Source organism: Arvicanthis niloticus, chromosome 13 (genome assembly GCF_011762505.2).
Source record: "Arvicanthis niloticus isolate mArvNil1 chromosome 13, mArvNil1.pat.X, whole genome shotgun sequence".
Lineage (NCBI taxonomy): Eukaryota > Metazoa > Chordata > Mammalia > Rodentia > Muridae > Arvicanthis > Arvicanthis niloticus.
The window spans coordinates 57,068,106-57,086,169 of record NC_047670.1 but is presented as its reverse complement, the minus strand read 5'-3'; the positions used below and the strand labels follow the sequence as shown (position 1 = coordinate 57,086,169).

The 18,064-nt window shown below is 45.1% G+C and overlaps 1 protein-coding gene across 3 annotated transcripts in view; it reads right to left on the bottom strand.

Moving 5' to 3' along the window:
* The window catches only part of LOC117719279 (meiosis inhibitor protein 1), a 43,765-nt gene that overhangs the window by 4,890 nt on the left and 20,811 nt on the right, over positions 1–18,064 (bottom strand). For all 3 annotated transcript variants that reach the window (XM_034517429.2, XM_076911693.1, XM_076911691.1), the window contains 6 exons: positions 14,867–15,032; positions 10,383–10,487; positions 7,899–8,009; positions 7,459–7,622; positions 5,082–5,163; positions 4,747–4,922 (listed from right to left, as the gene is read on the bottom strand). In XM_034517429.2, coding sequence (XP_034373320.2) covers positions 4,747–4,922; positions 5,082–5,163; positions 7,459–7,622; positions 7,899–8,009; positions 10,383–10,487; positions 14,867–15,032 — 804 coding nt within the window. The remainder of the gene's footprint in view (positions 1–4,746; positions 4,923–5,081; positions 5,164–7,458; positions 7,623–7,898; positions 8,010–10,382; positions 10,488–14,866; positions 15,033–18,064) is intronic.

The window sequence follows — 18,064 nt, the reverse complement described above, 5'->3', positions numbered from 1 at the left end:
TCAGGGGTTCAAGGTAAGCCTGGACTACATAAGACCTTATGCCAAAAAAAATTCTTTTAAGAGTAATCACCAACAGTCTAGGAATCCAAACTTTGTATTTATAGGTGACTGGATAAATAAACTGTAGTGTAGCTGTAAAAGGAATATCATCTCACAACGAAAAACAAATTAATTACTAATACAAGTGGATCTCAAAAATATTAAGTTAAATGAAAGAAACCAAACACACAAATCCAAATGTTCTTTGATTATACAAAATTCTAGAAGAGATGCATGTGGGGCATGCGGGGCCTTGTGACCAGACAGGCATGAGGAATGGAATCTCCGAACTAAGAACTGCAGGAGTGGAGCCATTCCTTCCCTGCGGCTGCCTGCTCTGGAACACATAACCATGATACCCCACTGAGGGCATTGGGCACTGGGGCATGTAGCATAAACACCTGAGTTCTGCTCCACCCTAATGATGTATCTACATGGGCCTGAGCCTTCAGCCAATGAGCTTTCCTTCCTGGGTTATTCCTTCCTGCAAAAGGCATTTATTTAATCCCTGGTTCACCCCAAATAGTGTATGCATTTATAGCCACTATCAAATAAAACATTATGAACAAGCAAGGATTGTCTCAGAGAGTTGCTTCATTAAGGACCGCAGCTGGGAAAGCCTTCTCCTTAAAGAGCTGTGCCTAAAACTCCCAAGAAAGGCCTTCATTCTTCTAGCCTCTCTGGTATACTCCGCCCTCTCTCACATTGAGACCCCTCCACTGTACTGGGCTCTGCCTCCCCTCGTCGCCTGGAGCGCAGGCACCCTCAGGGAAAAGTAGACCCGTGGAACCACCCTTAACAACCCCCACCCCCCACCCACGCCACCCCCACTACTAACTTCCAGCAGTGCAAGGTTGCCCAGAGAGGACACTGGGAGCCACAGCAGGGGACCACGGGTTCAGACTTGGTTCTGCCTGCTCTAAGCAGTGTGCCAGCGGTACCCAGGCACAGGCAGCGAAGGAGGCAGGATGCAGTACAGACAGATAATAGTGTACTGGAAAAAACCAGATCAGTGTTCGTAAAGGATCATGGAGGGGTGAGTGACACTGGGGGGACAGAGGCAGGCAGATCTCTGTGAGTTCGAGGCCAGCCTGGACTATAGAGTGAGTTCCAGGACAGCTAGGGCTACACAGGGACTCCTTATCTTGAATAACCAAATGACCAAACAACCAAAAACAAAAGACATATATTTGTTAAAACTCATACAGTCATACAATTACAATTGGTGAATTTTAGTAATTGTGAGTTGAATCTGAATAAAGTTGATTTTTGTTTTTTTTTTTTTTTTCTTGTTTGGCTTTTTGGTGACAGATTTGTGCTATGTAGCCCAGGTTAATCTTAATTTTCAATCTTCCTGCTATGGGATGAGATCACACACTCAGTCACACTCAATTAAAACTGTTTTGTCTGGAAATGGGGTCTTGCACACAGCTAGGCTGGCCTGGTGATTGATTTACTAAGCAGCTGAGCATGGCCTTGAACTTCTGAACCTCGTGCTGCCTACACCAGGATTACAGCATTCTGACAACTCTACCATCTCCCAGAGGCGGCTTAGTTTTAAAAATTACTTTTCTTTATTTGGGGGAAAGACACACACATGGCACGAAGTACCTGTGGAGGTCAGAGTACAACTTGCTGGAGTCAAACGTGCTCTCCTTCCACCACAAACTTGGGTTATCAGACTTGGTGGAAAGAGCTCCTATGTCCTGAGACATCTAGTTGGTCGGTAAAAACCAACTTAACAAAAATCATATACTCTATTCTTTAGACAGTGGTACAGCAGGTTGGCTTAGGGCAGATGTGAGTATGGCTGAATCCTTGTTTAGTCTCAAATCAGCTGCATGACCCTGGGCAACTTACTCTGCTGAATAGGGCTGAACAGATTATCTGTGGGTTTTGTTTCAATTATTCTTTTCTTTTTAACGTGTATGGGTGTTTTGACTGTATGTATATATCTATGAACCACACACGAGCCTGGTACCTGTAGAGGCCAGAAAAGGGCACCAAGTCCCTTAGAACTGGAGTTACAGAGGGTTGTGCTCACATGTGTTAGCATGTGTGTGGTAGCAATGAAACTTGGGTCTTTTGGAAGAACAGCCAAGGCTCTTACCTGCTACACCAGGGGCTCTCAACCTGTGGGGCTCACTGCCTTTGTGGGGGAGTGTGCCACATACCAGATATTCTGCATTATCAGATATCTACATCACGATTCATAAAAGCAGCAAAACTGCAGTTATGAAGTAGCAATGGAATAACTTTATGGCTGGGAGTCAGCACAACATGAGGAGGTGTATTACAGAGTTGCAGCGTTGGGAAGGCTGAGAACCACTGTACTAAACCATCTCTCCAGTGCCTTCTGAAGCACTAAGAGTGTCTTCATCTGTGTTCCTTGCTGAACTTTCAGATCATGGAAGAAACCCATTCTCACCCTAGATCCCAGCTATATTGTGTTGTGGTGTTCAACAGCATCAAAGTTGATATTTGGGGGTTAAGAAGATGGTTCAGTTGGTAAGGTCCTTGCTGTGTTCAGCACAGAGACTGTCAGGAGCCATCACAGGACAAGCTAATAGCTAGCGGGTGACCTTCCTGAGATGTTCTGCTTTGGATTATAATCCGTGATAGATCTGGTCTATAGGCAAGGCCCAAGAGAATTCCTTTTAGGAAAGATTCCTGCTATTAATATGCTTTCCTGTTATTATTAAACATATATAACAATCACTAGGTATTAGCCCACACTTTTGAGCAGATCTGTGCAGATCTACAAAGATGTACTGTCATGTAGTTATGCTATATATAGATTGTTGGGGGTGGACTTTTAGCAGAAAGCAGCTATCAGCTTTGCAGCCATCTTGAGCCATATACCCTGACATGAGACTTGTATTACAATAGCCTACAACAGCTGAGCACACTCTGATAATCTTGCTTTAGATACCCAGGACTTCCCTTGGGTGTGTGAGATTAAAGGTGTGTAATTTAAGAGTGTGACTTAGAAGTGTAGAGATCAGATTTAGAGACAAGACCTAAGGGCATGATTAAAGGTGTAACTTAGAGGCATGGCTTAGAAGTGAGACATATAAAAGGCAGCGGCAGACGGTAGAGAATCAGACACTTTAGAGAGAACAATTTGGAGTAACAAAGATTGAGTACAACTAGGAACTAGGAGGAGTACAACTAGGAACTAGGAACTCAAGACTTGGGACTTGGCCGGGCGGTGGTGGCGCACGCCTTTAATCCCAGCACTTGGGAGGCAGAGGCAGGCGGATTTCTGAGTTCGAGGCCAGCCTGGTCTACAGAGTGAGTTCCAGGACAGCCAGGGCTATACAGAGAAACCCTGTCTCGAAAAACAAAAAAAAAAAACAAAAAAAAAAAACAAAAAACAAAAAAAAAAAAAAAAAAGACTTGGGACTTGGGACTAGGAAGAGAAACTGAAGAATAAACGGGATTAAAACACACTCTGTCTGGTTGCCATTCTTCGAGTCCATTCTCGCTCTCTCTCTTGCTGAACCCTGACCTGCAGACCGGAGCGGCAGCTTGGGCCGGGAAACAGTGGCCGCCAAGTGTGGAGTGGAGAGGGCCGAAACATTTTTGGCCACCCAAAGTGGGGCAGCTTGGGCCTCAACATTTTGCTGGGGCCTCAACATTTTTGGCGCCCGAACAGGGACAGCTCGGGTCACAACAATAGATAAATAGATGACTTCTTAATTCTTAATGATGATCCCATAAGAATTCCTAAAATTTTATCAATAATTATTAAGCTCTTTATAGTGGAACTGCTATTAGATCCTTTTCTGATAGTCAAAGCTGCAATGAGAACTCTGTCAGTCTCCCATGAGTCACCAGTTAATTTCCTCCTAGACAGTAACCAGACTTTCACCTACTCAGAGCACATTCCAAGAGGTTGTAAGACAATTAACCAAAGGTTGTAAAAAGGGAACTAACGATTTATTACAGGTGCTAGGACAGAAGATAAAATTTTGACTGGGTTTATCTATACAAAACTTCACTAATGACTTAGTTATGGTTTTTAACTTTCAGTGAACCTGTGGAGCTGTGACAGGTGATGGATGTCTAGCCAGATAATTACTCCTAATGGATATGCATGTAAACATTCTCTTTTGTAAAATTCTATTTCAATTTATTATTTGAATTTATGTGTGAGCTTGTGATGAACTTTTTAACACATGATCACATATTCTGAAAGATGTTTAAGTGTTGCCCCACAGGTTGAGAAGCACTGCTTTAGACCTTCAGCATCAGAATGGGCCTGCTGAGACATCCGCTTCATAGATTAATTTTATATATATATAACAATCACTAGGTATTAGCCCACACTTTTGAGCAGATCTGTACAGATCTACAAAGATGTACTGTCATGTAGTTATGCTATATATAGACAAATACATGATTCTCAGTTTTTCCAGTATGGAGAAAGGCACAGTTGGAATCAGAACTGTATCATGTATGCCAATCTAACAGACTCCTTTTATGGTATATTCATTCTGTCTGTTCTGTTCCTCTAGAGATCTCCAATACAATGATCATAAACTCCTGGTCTTCTGCCGCCACCTCCCAAATGCTGGGATTTCAGTTATGTGACACATAGGTAGCTCTGACAGAAGCACTAGTCTCCCAAGAGGAAGCTGTCCTTTCCATTGTCCTGAGAACAAGAGTTCCCATTGCCAGGAGCCCACTCAGCAACAGCCTTACCTGTACCATGAGGTTCTGGAGCCCAATTAACAGGGACAGCACTTGTGATGTTCCCAGTGGAGCTAGGGCAGCATCCTCAGGAGTTGACAGCAGTTGCCCCCCTGAGGGTACCAAGGCCACCAAAGCAGAGGAAAAGCTTTGTTGCAAAGCTGTCCGCAGGAATCGTAGGATGGCAGCTGGAAACATAAGATTCCTGACACTAAGATCTTCCTCCTTCCCCATCTTCTACCCAGACGGAGAAGCAATGTTGATAAACAGTTACAGCCCGGGAGGGTGGTCCTATCTCAGAATCCAGGGGAAGGCTTTTTTCTCCTACTGGGAAGTCCATATGGTACCTGACAGCAATGCAGACTTCTTCTCTGGAAAGCTGAGAGCCTTCAGTACTTGGTTCAGTTCCACAGACAACGTCTGATGGACCTGGCAGAGAAGGGGAAGGGCTCTGTTCAATCAGTGTTCTGGGAGCATGGGCAGAAATTACCCTGGATGACTTCCTATTGCATCTGTTACATCAAGACAGGGAGATGACACAGAGTCCTCTGAGCCTCACTGTCCTGCTGTCAGGAGTGTGAGGGGCAAGCAAGCCTGTACCTAAAGAACTAACTCCTCTCTGAAGCTTCCTCAGCCGTATTTGTGCCTCAGGCTCTGGCTCTACTCACCTAACTCAGAGGACTAAGAGTTCCACAGACCAAATCAAAATCTCTGCTCTAGGCAAGTGTAGAGCCTCATGCCTATCAGCCCCACCCCCCAGAGAGAAGGACTGTAAGTCTGGGGCCAGCTTGAATTACATAAGGAATTGCTATATCAATATAAGTAAAGAAATGCTGGCTCGTCAGGCAGTGGTGGCACATGCCTTTAGTCCCAGTGTTTGGAAGGCAGAAGCAGGAGGATCTCTGTGAGTTTGAGGCCAGTTTGGTCTACAGAGTGAGTTCCAGGGCAATGAGGCCTACACAGAGAAACCCTGACTCAAAAAAAGGAAGGAAGGAAGGAAGGAAGGAAGGAAGGAAGGAAGGAAGGAAGGAAGTTAGGTAGATGGATGGATAGATGGATGGATGGATGCTGGTTCTGCTACTTGTCAGCTGTGAGCTGTGAGTCTTGGGTAAGTCACTGGATCTCTCTCTACCTGTCCAGCTTTCTTCATCCATGAAGCAAAAGCAGTGCTTCCTACTTTCACTTCCTCCGGAGTTATTTTGGAGACTGGTTCCGGAGCAGCATAAGCACAAGCCCCTAATGTCCACACTGAGGAGCTAGAGGGGGGCAGATTCAAAGCCAGTCTGTTCTGCTCACCTCCACCAAGATCTGTCAGAGGGCAAGAACTACTACCCTCTTGGCTCATAGTCTAGCACAAAGAAATTCTTTAAACATCCGACACTGGATTAGGGCATTAGAGATGGGTAGGGGCAGGTCCTCAGCTGGGTAGATACTGGCTGCCAGGCACAGTCAAGAAGGAAGAAAGGTGAGGCAGGCTTCTACCAAACTCATCACCATGGAAGTGTGAGTGGCCCAAGCTCCTCCCAGAGAAAACTAGGGAAGGTTTCTGTTCTGAATCAAGCTTGGAATAGTCACTGTAACTATAAAATCACATTTGGAAGGTAGAGGCAGAAGGATGAGGATTTAAAGGCCAGAATCGGCTACTTAGGAAATCAGAGGCCTGTCTGTGCCATATGACACCCTATCTCAATAAAATAAGAAAATAAGAGACAGGCATGGTTATACATGCCTTTAATCCCACCATTCCAGTGGCAGAGGCAGACAGATCTCTCTGTGAGGCAACCCAATATAAACAGAAAACTCCAGGGCTACATAGAAGAATTCTGTCTCAATAAATAAACAAACAAACAAACAAACAAACACCAACCCTAGGCAACACCCTGAAGGGTCTTCCACAGCACATAACTGCCATAGTTTGTCACCAATGTAGGAACCAAAACCGATTTCCCCTCAACCTAACAAACTGTGTGGCCACCGCTGGCAGGACTGGATGCTTTGGGAATGCCATGGAAGCTCAGGAATGATTTCCATCCCTGCAGAGCTAGTCTTGGGGAACGGACATTTGAATATGAGAAAAAAACCAAGAATGGAATTCACAGATTGCATTGAATGGCAAGGTCCTACAGAAGGAAATGAGGCCTTCTGTGTGTATGTCCACTGCTGTCCTGTTCCCTGCACCCACCTCCAACAGTGACAATGACAGCTAACTACATGTGGCACTTCACATCTTGCCACTGGTCACATCTTGCCACAAGGTCATAGCTGGTTCCTGCCTTCTTGTCTAAACTGATCTATTTGTTCAGCCCCTCGATGTAGCCACACATACCAGCTTATCCCTAAGTATGTGTCCCATGTCCTAAAATTGTCCATTTATTTCTCTGTGCCAAGAACACAGTCTGACATTTAGGTGATCCATTTGTGTCAAAAATGGTCATTTAAACCACACTGTCAATAACCCTGTCTCCCTTGCTTCTCACTTTGTAGGTAAGAACACTAAAACACAGAATAGTGAAATATTTTGCCAAGGTCACACATCCAATATGCCAAATAACTGGAGACAGACCTCAGGAGGCTAGCCACTTTTATAGATAGATAGATAGATAGATAGATAGATAGATAGATAGATAGATAGATAGATACCAACTGAGTCATCTCTCCAGCCTGAGGCTAGCCACTTCTTGCAGCTCCATCTCATGCCCGGAAGCCGTGGCACTAGATACAAACCTGCAAGTTGCCATTGTGCTGCTGGGCGGAGAAGGAAGCAATGAGCAGCCAGGCAGAGCAGAGCAGTGACGCCTTGGGGGAGGAGCCTGCTTCTGTCCAGGTGAGGGCCAGCAGCTTCTCCAGGAGCTCAATCAAGGCTGTGCTGCTCAGCAGGACAGCAGCAGCTGCAGGCAGGAGAGGGACAGCAGCCATTTAGCTTCCTATTTCTATGGGCTAAGTACCGGACGGATGGGGCCTCAAGCAAATAAATACAAGTAAGTGGACCATCAAGGGGACCCAAGGAGCCTCGAACATTGAAGAATAACAGACTATGGGAATCAGAGAACTCTATCACCATCAGCTACCATCAGTTTTTGTTTTGATTTTTAAGAAGAAAAACCCAAGGGAACCAAGGACCCCTGACACCGTCCTTTCCAGTGACTCTGCCTGGGACCCTGTACCTCTCTTCTGACTACTGGGTGTGGTCCGATGAAGACTCCAGTACAGGAAGTTGAAGGAGGGCTGCAGGATGTCCACATCTGCAGGGCTGCACCTCCCACACAGCTTGCTCACTGAAAGAAAGAGTCCACAGGTAGCCGGCGGCACTGCACTCCATACTGTAAGTACTCTTACACATTACACAGATGCTGGCCTGCAACTGGCTAACTTCAGAGGCCAGTCTCTGGGAGAACACAAACATTATTCTAGCAGCAATGGAAGGAAAGACACTGTGATGGTTTGTACTTGCTCAGGGAGTGGCACTTAGAAGGTGTGGCCCTGTTGGAGTAGGTGTGTCACTGTGGCATAGGCTTTAAGACTCTCATCCTAACTGCCTGGAAGTCAGTACTCTGCTAGAAGCCTTCAGATAAAGATGTAGAACTCTCAGCTTCTTCTGCACCATGCCTGTCTGGATACTGCTATGCTCCTGCCTTGATGATAATGAATTGAACCTCTGAACCAGTAAACCAGACCCAATTAAATGTTGTCCATACAAGAGTTGCCATGGTCATGGTGTCTGTTCACAGCAGTAAAACCCTAAGTTAGACAGACAATAACAAGAATGAAGTCAGAACAAAGTTGTCTGCTCACACCTTCAGTTTGCACTGGCCACATAAGCAGCCCACAACCAAAGGGCACTGAACATGCAATTAGGTGTTCTCTTGTCACGGGAAGCCTCTTACTGTGTGTGTGTCAGCCTGCCACCTTAGCAATGATCCTCACTCCCGAAGACCATCCGGCCTCTTAACCATCCTAGCAAAGGAGCACCTGCTGCATTCCCAAGGGAATTCTGGGATGCTGGATAGACAATTCCCTGTTCTCGATACCCTCCCTCCTTACCCCATCCTTCTTTGTTCCATCTACACCCCCTGTGTTTTAAGATAAGGCTTCATGTATCCTGGACTGGTCTCAGATTCACCACTTTGCTGATGATGGTATGAACCCCTTTGTTCTGCCTGCTTCTGCCTCCCAAGTGCTAGGATTCCAGGTGCACACTGCCACGCCAGGCTTGCTTTCTTTCTTCTTCCTCTTCTTCTTCCTCTTCCTCTTCTTCTTCCTCTTCTTCTTCCTCTTCCTCTTCTTCTTCTTCTAAATGTCTTGCTATATAGTCCTAATTGACCTTAAATTTACAGTCTTCCTGCCTCAGATCTAGAATTCTATGGTTACAGGCAGACACCATAACATGTGGGGTGTTCTCTTTCTTGTATCACTGTTTTCTGTTTAGGTTGACTCCTATTCAGCCACCAAAATTCAGATCAGGGCCTCTAGTGTTATAGCCTTTCATGAGTTGTCTATGCTGGGGCAGAAATTCCTCCTCCTCGTCCTCTTCTTTTTCCTTCTCCTCCTCCTCCTCCTCCCCCTTCTTCCTCTTCTTCCTCATCCTCTTCCTTTTCCTCCCTTTCTTCCTCTTCCTCTTCTTCTTCCTTCTCTTCTTTCTCCTTCTCCTTCTTGAGATACAAGGTCTCTCTATGTAGCTGTAGCTGTCCTGAAACTCTCTATGTAGATCAGACTGGTCTTGAACTCACAGAGATCCTCCTGCCTCTGACTCCTTAGCGCTGGGATTAAAAGTGCGCACCACCACACCTGGTTAGGACGTTTCAATGCTGCTATCTTTGAGTCATCCATATTCCTAATTCCTATAAATGCACCGGCTGAGCTGGGATGAACTCCTCTCTGTGGTCTGTGTCCTATCTGAGCTGAACAGACATTTCCTTACATTCCCTTAGGAAGAGGAATTCAGCATTATAAACGTTATAGAACCAAAGATTGAGGGAAGAACAATTGCATGGTCAGTGGCTAAGAACACACTTGCTGTTGACCTGAGTTCAGTCCCAGATCCCAGTGGAAGAATGCAACAAACTCCTTCAAGTTTTCCTCTGACCTTCACAAGCATGTCACAGCACAGGCGCGCGCGCGCGCACACACACACACACACACACACACACACACACAAAATACAATAGTTTAAAAGAGGAAGACTCCCAGAGAGCTGTGAACTGGGTCATCAGAGATCTGAGTCAGCTGTGAAACAAGGAAGACACCACGGCCTGACACAGTCTGTATCCAGAAAACCTTTGTTAACCCAGCACCACACATTGGCCCACACATATCTGTATCTCAATCCTACATGGGAGATGCTCCATTTTGACCTACGAGCTTAGTACAGGCATGGTGGCTGTTCACACAGCTGTTAGCTAACACACACAGGCCTTTCTGTCTTCACTAGAGCTTGTACCTATACACCCCATTGTTGGTTTGTTTGGGTTTTTGTTGGTTTGTTTGTTTGTTTGGGGCTGGGTCTCTCAAGTATTCCTTTACAATGAGTAGAGGGTGCTGAAAGACACCCCCAGGAACCAGCTGACTTGGTTCGTGTCTTCCGAAGGAATGGAACACCACCACACTCCGCCCCAGGCCGTGGGCACAGTGTGTCCCAGGCAGCCAAGCACCTTGATGAAGCAGCTTCATGGCTGTGCTGTCCAGTTCTTGTTCCGACTCACTCCTCAGCTGCACCAAGGAGAGGAGGTTCAGCAGCAGTGGCAGGTTCCCTGAGGCTGTGAGGCACAGGAATGGGCTGCTCAGAAAGTAAGGCTGAACCCACCCACAGGTCTGACCCCTCCTCCCACGACATCCCTAAGTGAGGGCGTGACTCTATTCTGAAAGGAAACACTCTCTAGTAGTTTGCTGGGACTTGTAGCTGCTCCCTGACTTCTTCCTTCTCAGGGAAGACAGTAGTAGCTCAAACACTGGATAGCATCTCTGGGTGGCCGTCGGGAACTCACTATTTCACTAAAGTATAATAAAAAACACTTGAGACAGGGATTTTTATTTCTACTTCTCAGAAAGGTCCCCCAGCTAGAGAAAGGCAGGGTGCTATGCTCTGAATGTTTATAAGCCCCCACATGCCTATGCTCAAATCCTAACCTCCAAACGATTATTACGAAGTGGGGCCACTGGAAGTCAGCTGGGTCATAATACACAGCCACCATGAATAGGATTAGTACCCATAAGAGAAACTCCAAAGTCCTGGTCACTTGTTCTTTCTACCACAGGAGGATTACAAGATGTCTGAACAGAGTGAATTCGCACGACAGCAAACCTGCTGGTATCTGGACTCTGGATTTCTCAAGAACTGTTAATAATAACAACCTACTGCTCACGGTCACCTAGTTTACAGTACTCAGTGATTAGTAATAACCTGCTGCTCACAGTCACCTAGTTTACAGTACTCAGTGATTAGTAATAACCTACTGCTCACAGTCACCTAGTTTACAGTACTCAGTGATTAGTAATAACCTACTGCTCACGGTCACCTAGTTTACAGTACTCTGTGATTAGTAATAATCTGCTGCTCACGGTCACCTAGTTTACAGTGCTCAGTGATTAGTAATAACCTACTGCTCACGGTCACCTAGTTTACAGTGCTCAGTGATTAGTAATAACCTACTGCTCACGGTCACCTAGTTTACAGTACTCTGTGATTAGTAACAACCTGCTGCTCAAGGTCACCTAGTTTACAGTACTCAGTGATTAGTAATAACCTGCTGCTCACGGTCACCTAGTTTATAGTACTCTGTGATTAGTAACAACCTGCTGCTCAAGGTCACCTAGTTTACAGTACTCAGTGATTAGTAATAACCTACTGCTCACGGTCACCTAGTTTACAGTACTCAGTGATTAGTAACAACCTGCTGCTCACGGTCACCTAGTTTACAGTACTCAGTGATTAGTAATAACCTACTGCTCACAGTCACCTAGTTTACAGTACTCTGTGATTAGTAATAATCTGCTGCTCACGGTCACCTAGTTTACAGTACTCAGTGATTAGTAATAACCTACTGCTCACGGTCACCTAGTTTACAGTACTCTGTGATTAGTAACAACCTGCTGCTCACGGTCACCTAGTTTACAGTACTCAGTGATTAGTAATAACCTACTGCTCACGGTCACCTAGTTTACAGTACTCAGTGATTAGTAATAACCTACTGCTCACAGTCACCTAGTTTACAGTACTCAGTGATTAGTAATAACCTACTGCTCACGGTCACCTAGTTTACAGTACTCTGTGATTAGTAATAACCTACTGCTCACGGTCACCTAGTTTACAGTACTCAGTGATTAGTAACAACCTACTGCTCACGGTCACCTAGTTTACAGTACTCTGTGATTAGTAATAACCTGCTGCTCACGGTCACCTAGTTTACAGTACTCTGTGATTAGTAATAACCTGCTGCTCACAGTCACCTAGTTTACAGTACTCTGTGATTAGTAATAACCTACTGCTCACGGTCACCTAGTTTACAGTACTCTGTGATTAGTAACAACCTGCTGCTCACGGTCACCTAGTTTACAGTACTCAGTGATTAGTAACAACCTGCTGCTCACGGTCACCTAGTTTACAGTGCTCAGTGATTAGTAATAACCTACTGCTCACGGTCACCTAGTTTACAGTACTCAGTGATTAGTAATAACCTACTGCTCACGGTCACCTAGTTTACAGTACTCTGTGATTAGTAATAACCTACTGCTCACGGTCACCTAGTTTACAGTACTCAGTGATTAGTAATAACCTACTGCTCACGGTCACCTAGTTTACAGTACTCTGTGATTAGTAATAACCTGCTGCTCACGGTCACCTAGTTTACAGTACTCTGTGATTAGTAATAACCTACTGCTCACGGTCACCTAGTTTACAGTACTCAGTGATTAGTAATAACCTACTGCTCACAGTCACCTAGTTTACAGTACTCAGTGATTAGTAATAACCTACTGCTCACGGTCACCTAGTTTACAGTACTCTGTGATTAGTAATAACCTACTGCTCACGGTCACCTAGTTTACAGTACTCAGTGATTAATAATAACCTGCTGCTCACGGTCACCTAGTTTACAGTACTCAGTGATTAGTAATAACCTACTGCTCACGGTCACCTAGTTTACAGTACTCAGTGATTAGTAATAACCTGCTGCTCACGGTCACCTAGTTTACAGTACTCTGTGATTAGTAACAACCTGCTGCTCACGGTCACCTAGTTTACAGTACTCAGTGATTAGTAATAACCTGCTGCTCACGGTCACCTAGTTTACAGTGCTCAGTGATTAGTAATAACCTGCTGCTCACGGTCACCTAGTTTACAGTGCTCAGTGATTAGTAATAACCTGCTGCTCACGGTCACCTAGTTTACAGTACTCAGTGATTAGTAATAACCTGCTGCTCACAGTCACCTAGTTTACAGTACTCTGTGAAAACTACCAAATCAAACACTACCAGAAGTTGAACACAGATCTAAATCTGTCTCACATTATGGCCTTTCCAACATAAATTTCACTCGATCTTTGTTGTTTGTTTTTGTTCTTTGAGCCAGGGTCTCTCTGTGTAGCCCTGGCCGTCCCTGAACTTCCTCTATGGACCAGGCTGGCCTCTGCCTCCCAGGCCCTGGGTGAGATTAACAGCATATGCAACCACCACCTGACTACACTGTCTTAAAAAAAATTATTAGCTGCTTGGTGGCAGTGCAGGCCTTTAATCCCAGCACTTGGGAGACAGAGGCATGGCGATCTCTGTGAGTTCAAGGTCAGCCTTGTCTACAGAGTGAGTTCCAGGACAGCCAGGGTTACACAGAGAAACCCTGTCTTGAAAAACAAACAAACAAACAAACAAACCAAAACAAAAAGCCAACAACAAGAAGGAAGAAAGAGAGGAGAGGGAGGGAGGAAAGGAAGGAAGAAGGGAGGGAGAGAAAGAAAGAGAGGAAGAGAGAGAGAGAGAGAGAGAGAGAGAGAGAGAGAGAGAGAAGAGAAGAGAAGAGAAGAGAAGAGAAGAGAAGAGAAGAGAAGAGAAGAGAAGAGAAGAGAAGAGGAGACTGTCCTGAAATTCACTATGTAGACCAGGCTGACCTCAGACTCATGGAGACATGTCTGCCTCAGTCTCTCCAGTGCTGCCACATATGGCCTACAATTTTAAAATTTTTATGTTGTTGTTATCATTATTATTATTATTTATTTTTTATTATTATTGTGTGTGTGTGAGAGAGAGAGAGAGAGAGGGAGAGAGAGAGAGAGAGAGAGAGAGAGAGAGAGAGAGAGAGAGAGAGAAGGCACAATAGCACACACGTGGGAATCACAGGACAAGTTCATGGAGTCTGATCTCTCCTTCCACCTTTACATGGTTTCCAGGAATAAAACTCGGCTTGGTAAACTGTTCAGCAAGTTCTATACCTGTTAAACTGTCTCACTGTCCCAAATCTTACTGTAGACAGTTCTATCATCCAGATACATCTTGTTCTTCCCTAGAAACGAAGTGCTTGGTTCCTTACAACAACATTCTTCTTTCAGGACTGGACCTGGGAGCCACAAACCTCTTGCCACTTGCCCTTGATGGCTCAGAAATGTATTTTTATAAAATCAGGTTCTTCTTAGCTGGGCAGTGGTGGCGCATATCTTTAGTCCCAACACTCAGAAGACAGAGGCAGGTGGATCTCTATGAATTTGTGGTCAGCCTTGTCTATATGAAACCTTCCCTCAAAAAACAAAAACAGAATCAGATTCTCAACGAAAAAATATTTCTGCCTCTTTAAAAATAGCTAAAAACAAGTCAACCTCAATTTTGAGTTTTTTCATACTGAAAAGCTGGGACTTTTTTTTTTCAGGGACTGCTATCATATCCTGGATCTCACTGGGGATTCAACACATCACAGATCCACCCTACTCCCACAGCCCTGCTGGTTCCCCAGCCTCCCCCAGATTTCCACTTTCTTCTTCCCTCTGGGAGCTGCCATTTTTGTGACAAACAGCTCTGAGCACATGCTGTGCAGGGTAGGGGCTGGCCTGATTTTTCTTCTGTTATAAAACCTGATTCTCTTTCTTAGAGCACACATCACCAAAATAAGTAATAGTCTACTCCACATGTCATGCTGTGTCCAAGGAAAACTGACCTCCAGAGGTGGAAGCTCCATACTCCACCAGGAGGCGCTGCAGGATGAGCAGGAAGTGGCCTCGGATGAGACCACCCACTTCAATATCTTCATTCTCCCGAAGGAAGGTCCTCAGGACAATCAGTACCTTTCGGGCTGTGTCCACAGGGCTGGAATAGACTAGGTCCTGAGAAGGAAAGGAAGCCAGAGCTGAGAGAGCATATAGGCAGGGACGGACAGTGCAGGAGAGAGGGACAGGAAAAGAACCTAGGATGACTGCTTCACAACAGCTGCGTGAATTCGCACTCAGCACCTAATTCTGTAACAAAGGCTCTGGGGGAAGCACTAACGCCTCACAGATCCTGGAGAACAGGGCCATCCTATTATGTCAAGAAGCAAACAGAGGCTCAGGGAAATTACATGATTTGCCAGAGGTCACATAAAGCCAGTAAGTGGTACCCAGGATGTGAATGCAGGTCTCTGGACTCAGGACGCCTCTCTCTTGTAAGTTGAAGTATTAGGGTCAAGAAGAGGTTGTTTTTAGAACCAAGAACCTGAGAACCAGAAGAAGGGAGCACAGAGGACAGAGGTGTCACAGGTCAGGGAAAGAATAGGTCAAGATAGATTCAGGGCGTGGGATGGGAAGTGAGGACCAGGTCAGGCCCCTTCTCTGCCGAGGCATCTGCCCCTCCCTGTCCCAAGCTGCGAAGGTCTTGGGTTCAGGAAACAGAAAAGGACATTTATTTTGTTATGCTTTCAGAGCTATTTTAACAAGCATAGATTGAAGAAAAAACAGGCAGAAAGGGCACCAGTAGCTGTCTCTGATAGTTCCTGGCACCTACCAGCTCAAGCAAGCTGATGCCTTTGGACAAGTGAATGTGTTAGGCCAGTTAGAATAGGGTGTTATGAATCCAAGGTCAACAAAGGCTCCCTATGGGAAGGGAACAGCTCCCAATGCAGAGACAGGACTACAGGGCACTTTAGCCAAACAAATCCTGATGTGCTGACCTGTGCACAGGCATGGGGAACTGAGCACAGGGCTTGGGCTTTGGAGAGCTCATGATAATATCGTAGTAACTGCTCAATTAGAACCCAACAACATTGGTGCAGCACTTTTTTTATACCGTAGCCATACATTTGTCTATACATTTTTATAGCTTCCTAATAACTCCTCCAGTAAGGTGTTACTCCAAGTTTTCAAATGAAGAAACTGAGGCAGATTGATTAGTTGCCTATCTAGAAAGTAGCTGAGAGCCAGATGTGGTAACGTACACTCAGGAGGATGAGGCAGAGAATTTCACGTGTGTGAGGCCAGCCTGGGCTACGTATTAATTTCCAGGCTAGCCTCGGCTACAGAATAAGATGGCACCTTAAAGAGAATAATAGTAGTTGTAAACTCTACCACCGTGTGTGCTAATGAGGTGGCCTTACTTCTGCCATCTCACAAAGATTCAAAAAACATCTCTGGGCAGACAAAATCACAAACGGGAAGGCTGACAAAATCTAGATAACCTAGAAAATGTTGAAGATAGATGTGACGGCCTAAAATTCAGAAAGTTGAGATGGATGGGCCTAAAGTTCAAGGACAGCCTGGGTTACATCCTGAGCTCTGCCCTCTTCTGGTGTGTCTGAAGAGAGCAACAGTGTACTCATATAAATAAAAAAATAAATAAAAGATAAATGAATTAAAAAATAAAATAAATAAATAAATAAAAGAGATCCTATTTCAAACAACAATAATATATAATTGATGTGTGTGTGTGTGTGTGTGTGTGTGTGTGTGTATTAGTTCATCTGTATCCTCCACCTTGAGGAGTGTGAGGCTGAAATCTAAAGTAGAAATGATTCAGAGTCAAGAGAATAAAGGTCAAGTCCAGTTTCTCCGCTCTCCTTAGCTGGCCCATCTCTGCCACACTGCTGCCACACATGATTCCTTAGAAATGTGTGGATTTGGAAGGTCTAAGAGGAAAGGGCTACATGGTCTTTGTCAGCCGCAGTAAATGCTGCACGAACCCTTCGGGTTAGTGAGAAGGAGTTGGGTGGACCCATGGCCCACTGCATTTTCAACTGCCCAAAGCTGTCCCGACTCAGAACAGAGCATCTGTGACATCTTTGCTTTTCACAGCTAAACAGCGTACATGAAAGACCACCCGTTGATAAGAGTGGCAATTAACAGCTTTGTTTTCAGCTGCTAATTACCCATATCAAAACCAGAAATTGGTCCCAGCACATATTTTTAGACTCTTTTCCCTCCTGTGGCTAAAAGCTGGAAAGCAATGGTGGGAATTATCTGTGTGAACAGAGAACAAAGTTGTTCTTGCTGTTCTTTTCACCACTGATGTTTCCAGAATGTAATTTAGTCAAACTCAGTAACTGTGGCCTCCGGTCCTGGGCGTGATCCTATTACCTTAGGCAATTCTATTAGCATCTTTGACATGAATTATCCGGCTCAGACTCAGAGCCAATGATTTTAAGTGATCACCTGTATGTACCGCGCATTTAATATTCCTACACAGCCCCTCCTGGCTCTTCTGCTCTCCATTTTGCTTGAAACACAAACAAGCCTCCATGTCCCATCTCTAACCATCATGCAGCCCAGAAGGGAGCTCCTTCCTACTCCTGTGCCCTGATGCAACCACCTCCAACAAGAAGCAATGAGTGGGGCAGGACACACTCAAGGGCAGGGCCTGAGCCAGTGGGATAAGATGAGGTACCCCATCACTTCCTGAGGACGTGAAATCTAAGGATTTAATCTTTGGGGATTCACTTTCTCACTAGCCTGCTTCTTCTGAGTACTTATCTCCTTTGAAACTGGTAATCCAGGAAGGTTTTCCATCTGTCCTAGTGGAAAGTTAGGTGGCAGTCTCCACCTGAACAAGGCCCAAACTGTGAAGGGAACTGAAGAAAGAGCTGCATATTTTAAAGATTAATTATAAATTTATATGTTTACTAATTTACAGATGCTTGTGTATTCCAGGCATGCGCTCTACCACTGAGTTACGCCTCCATTCCAAACAGCTCCATGTTAGAGCTCCTACATGCTAACTACATGGTTGGTAGTGTAAGACTGAGCTTGGAGTGGTCGGAAATGAAGTGTAGACTGGAGCCCACAGGTAGAAGGCTACCAGAGCTGGGGCAGATGAACCAACCCCAGGGGAAATGTGCTGAGTGAAGACAGCCTTGTATAGAACTTTGCAAAATACCATCCTTCAAGACCTG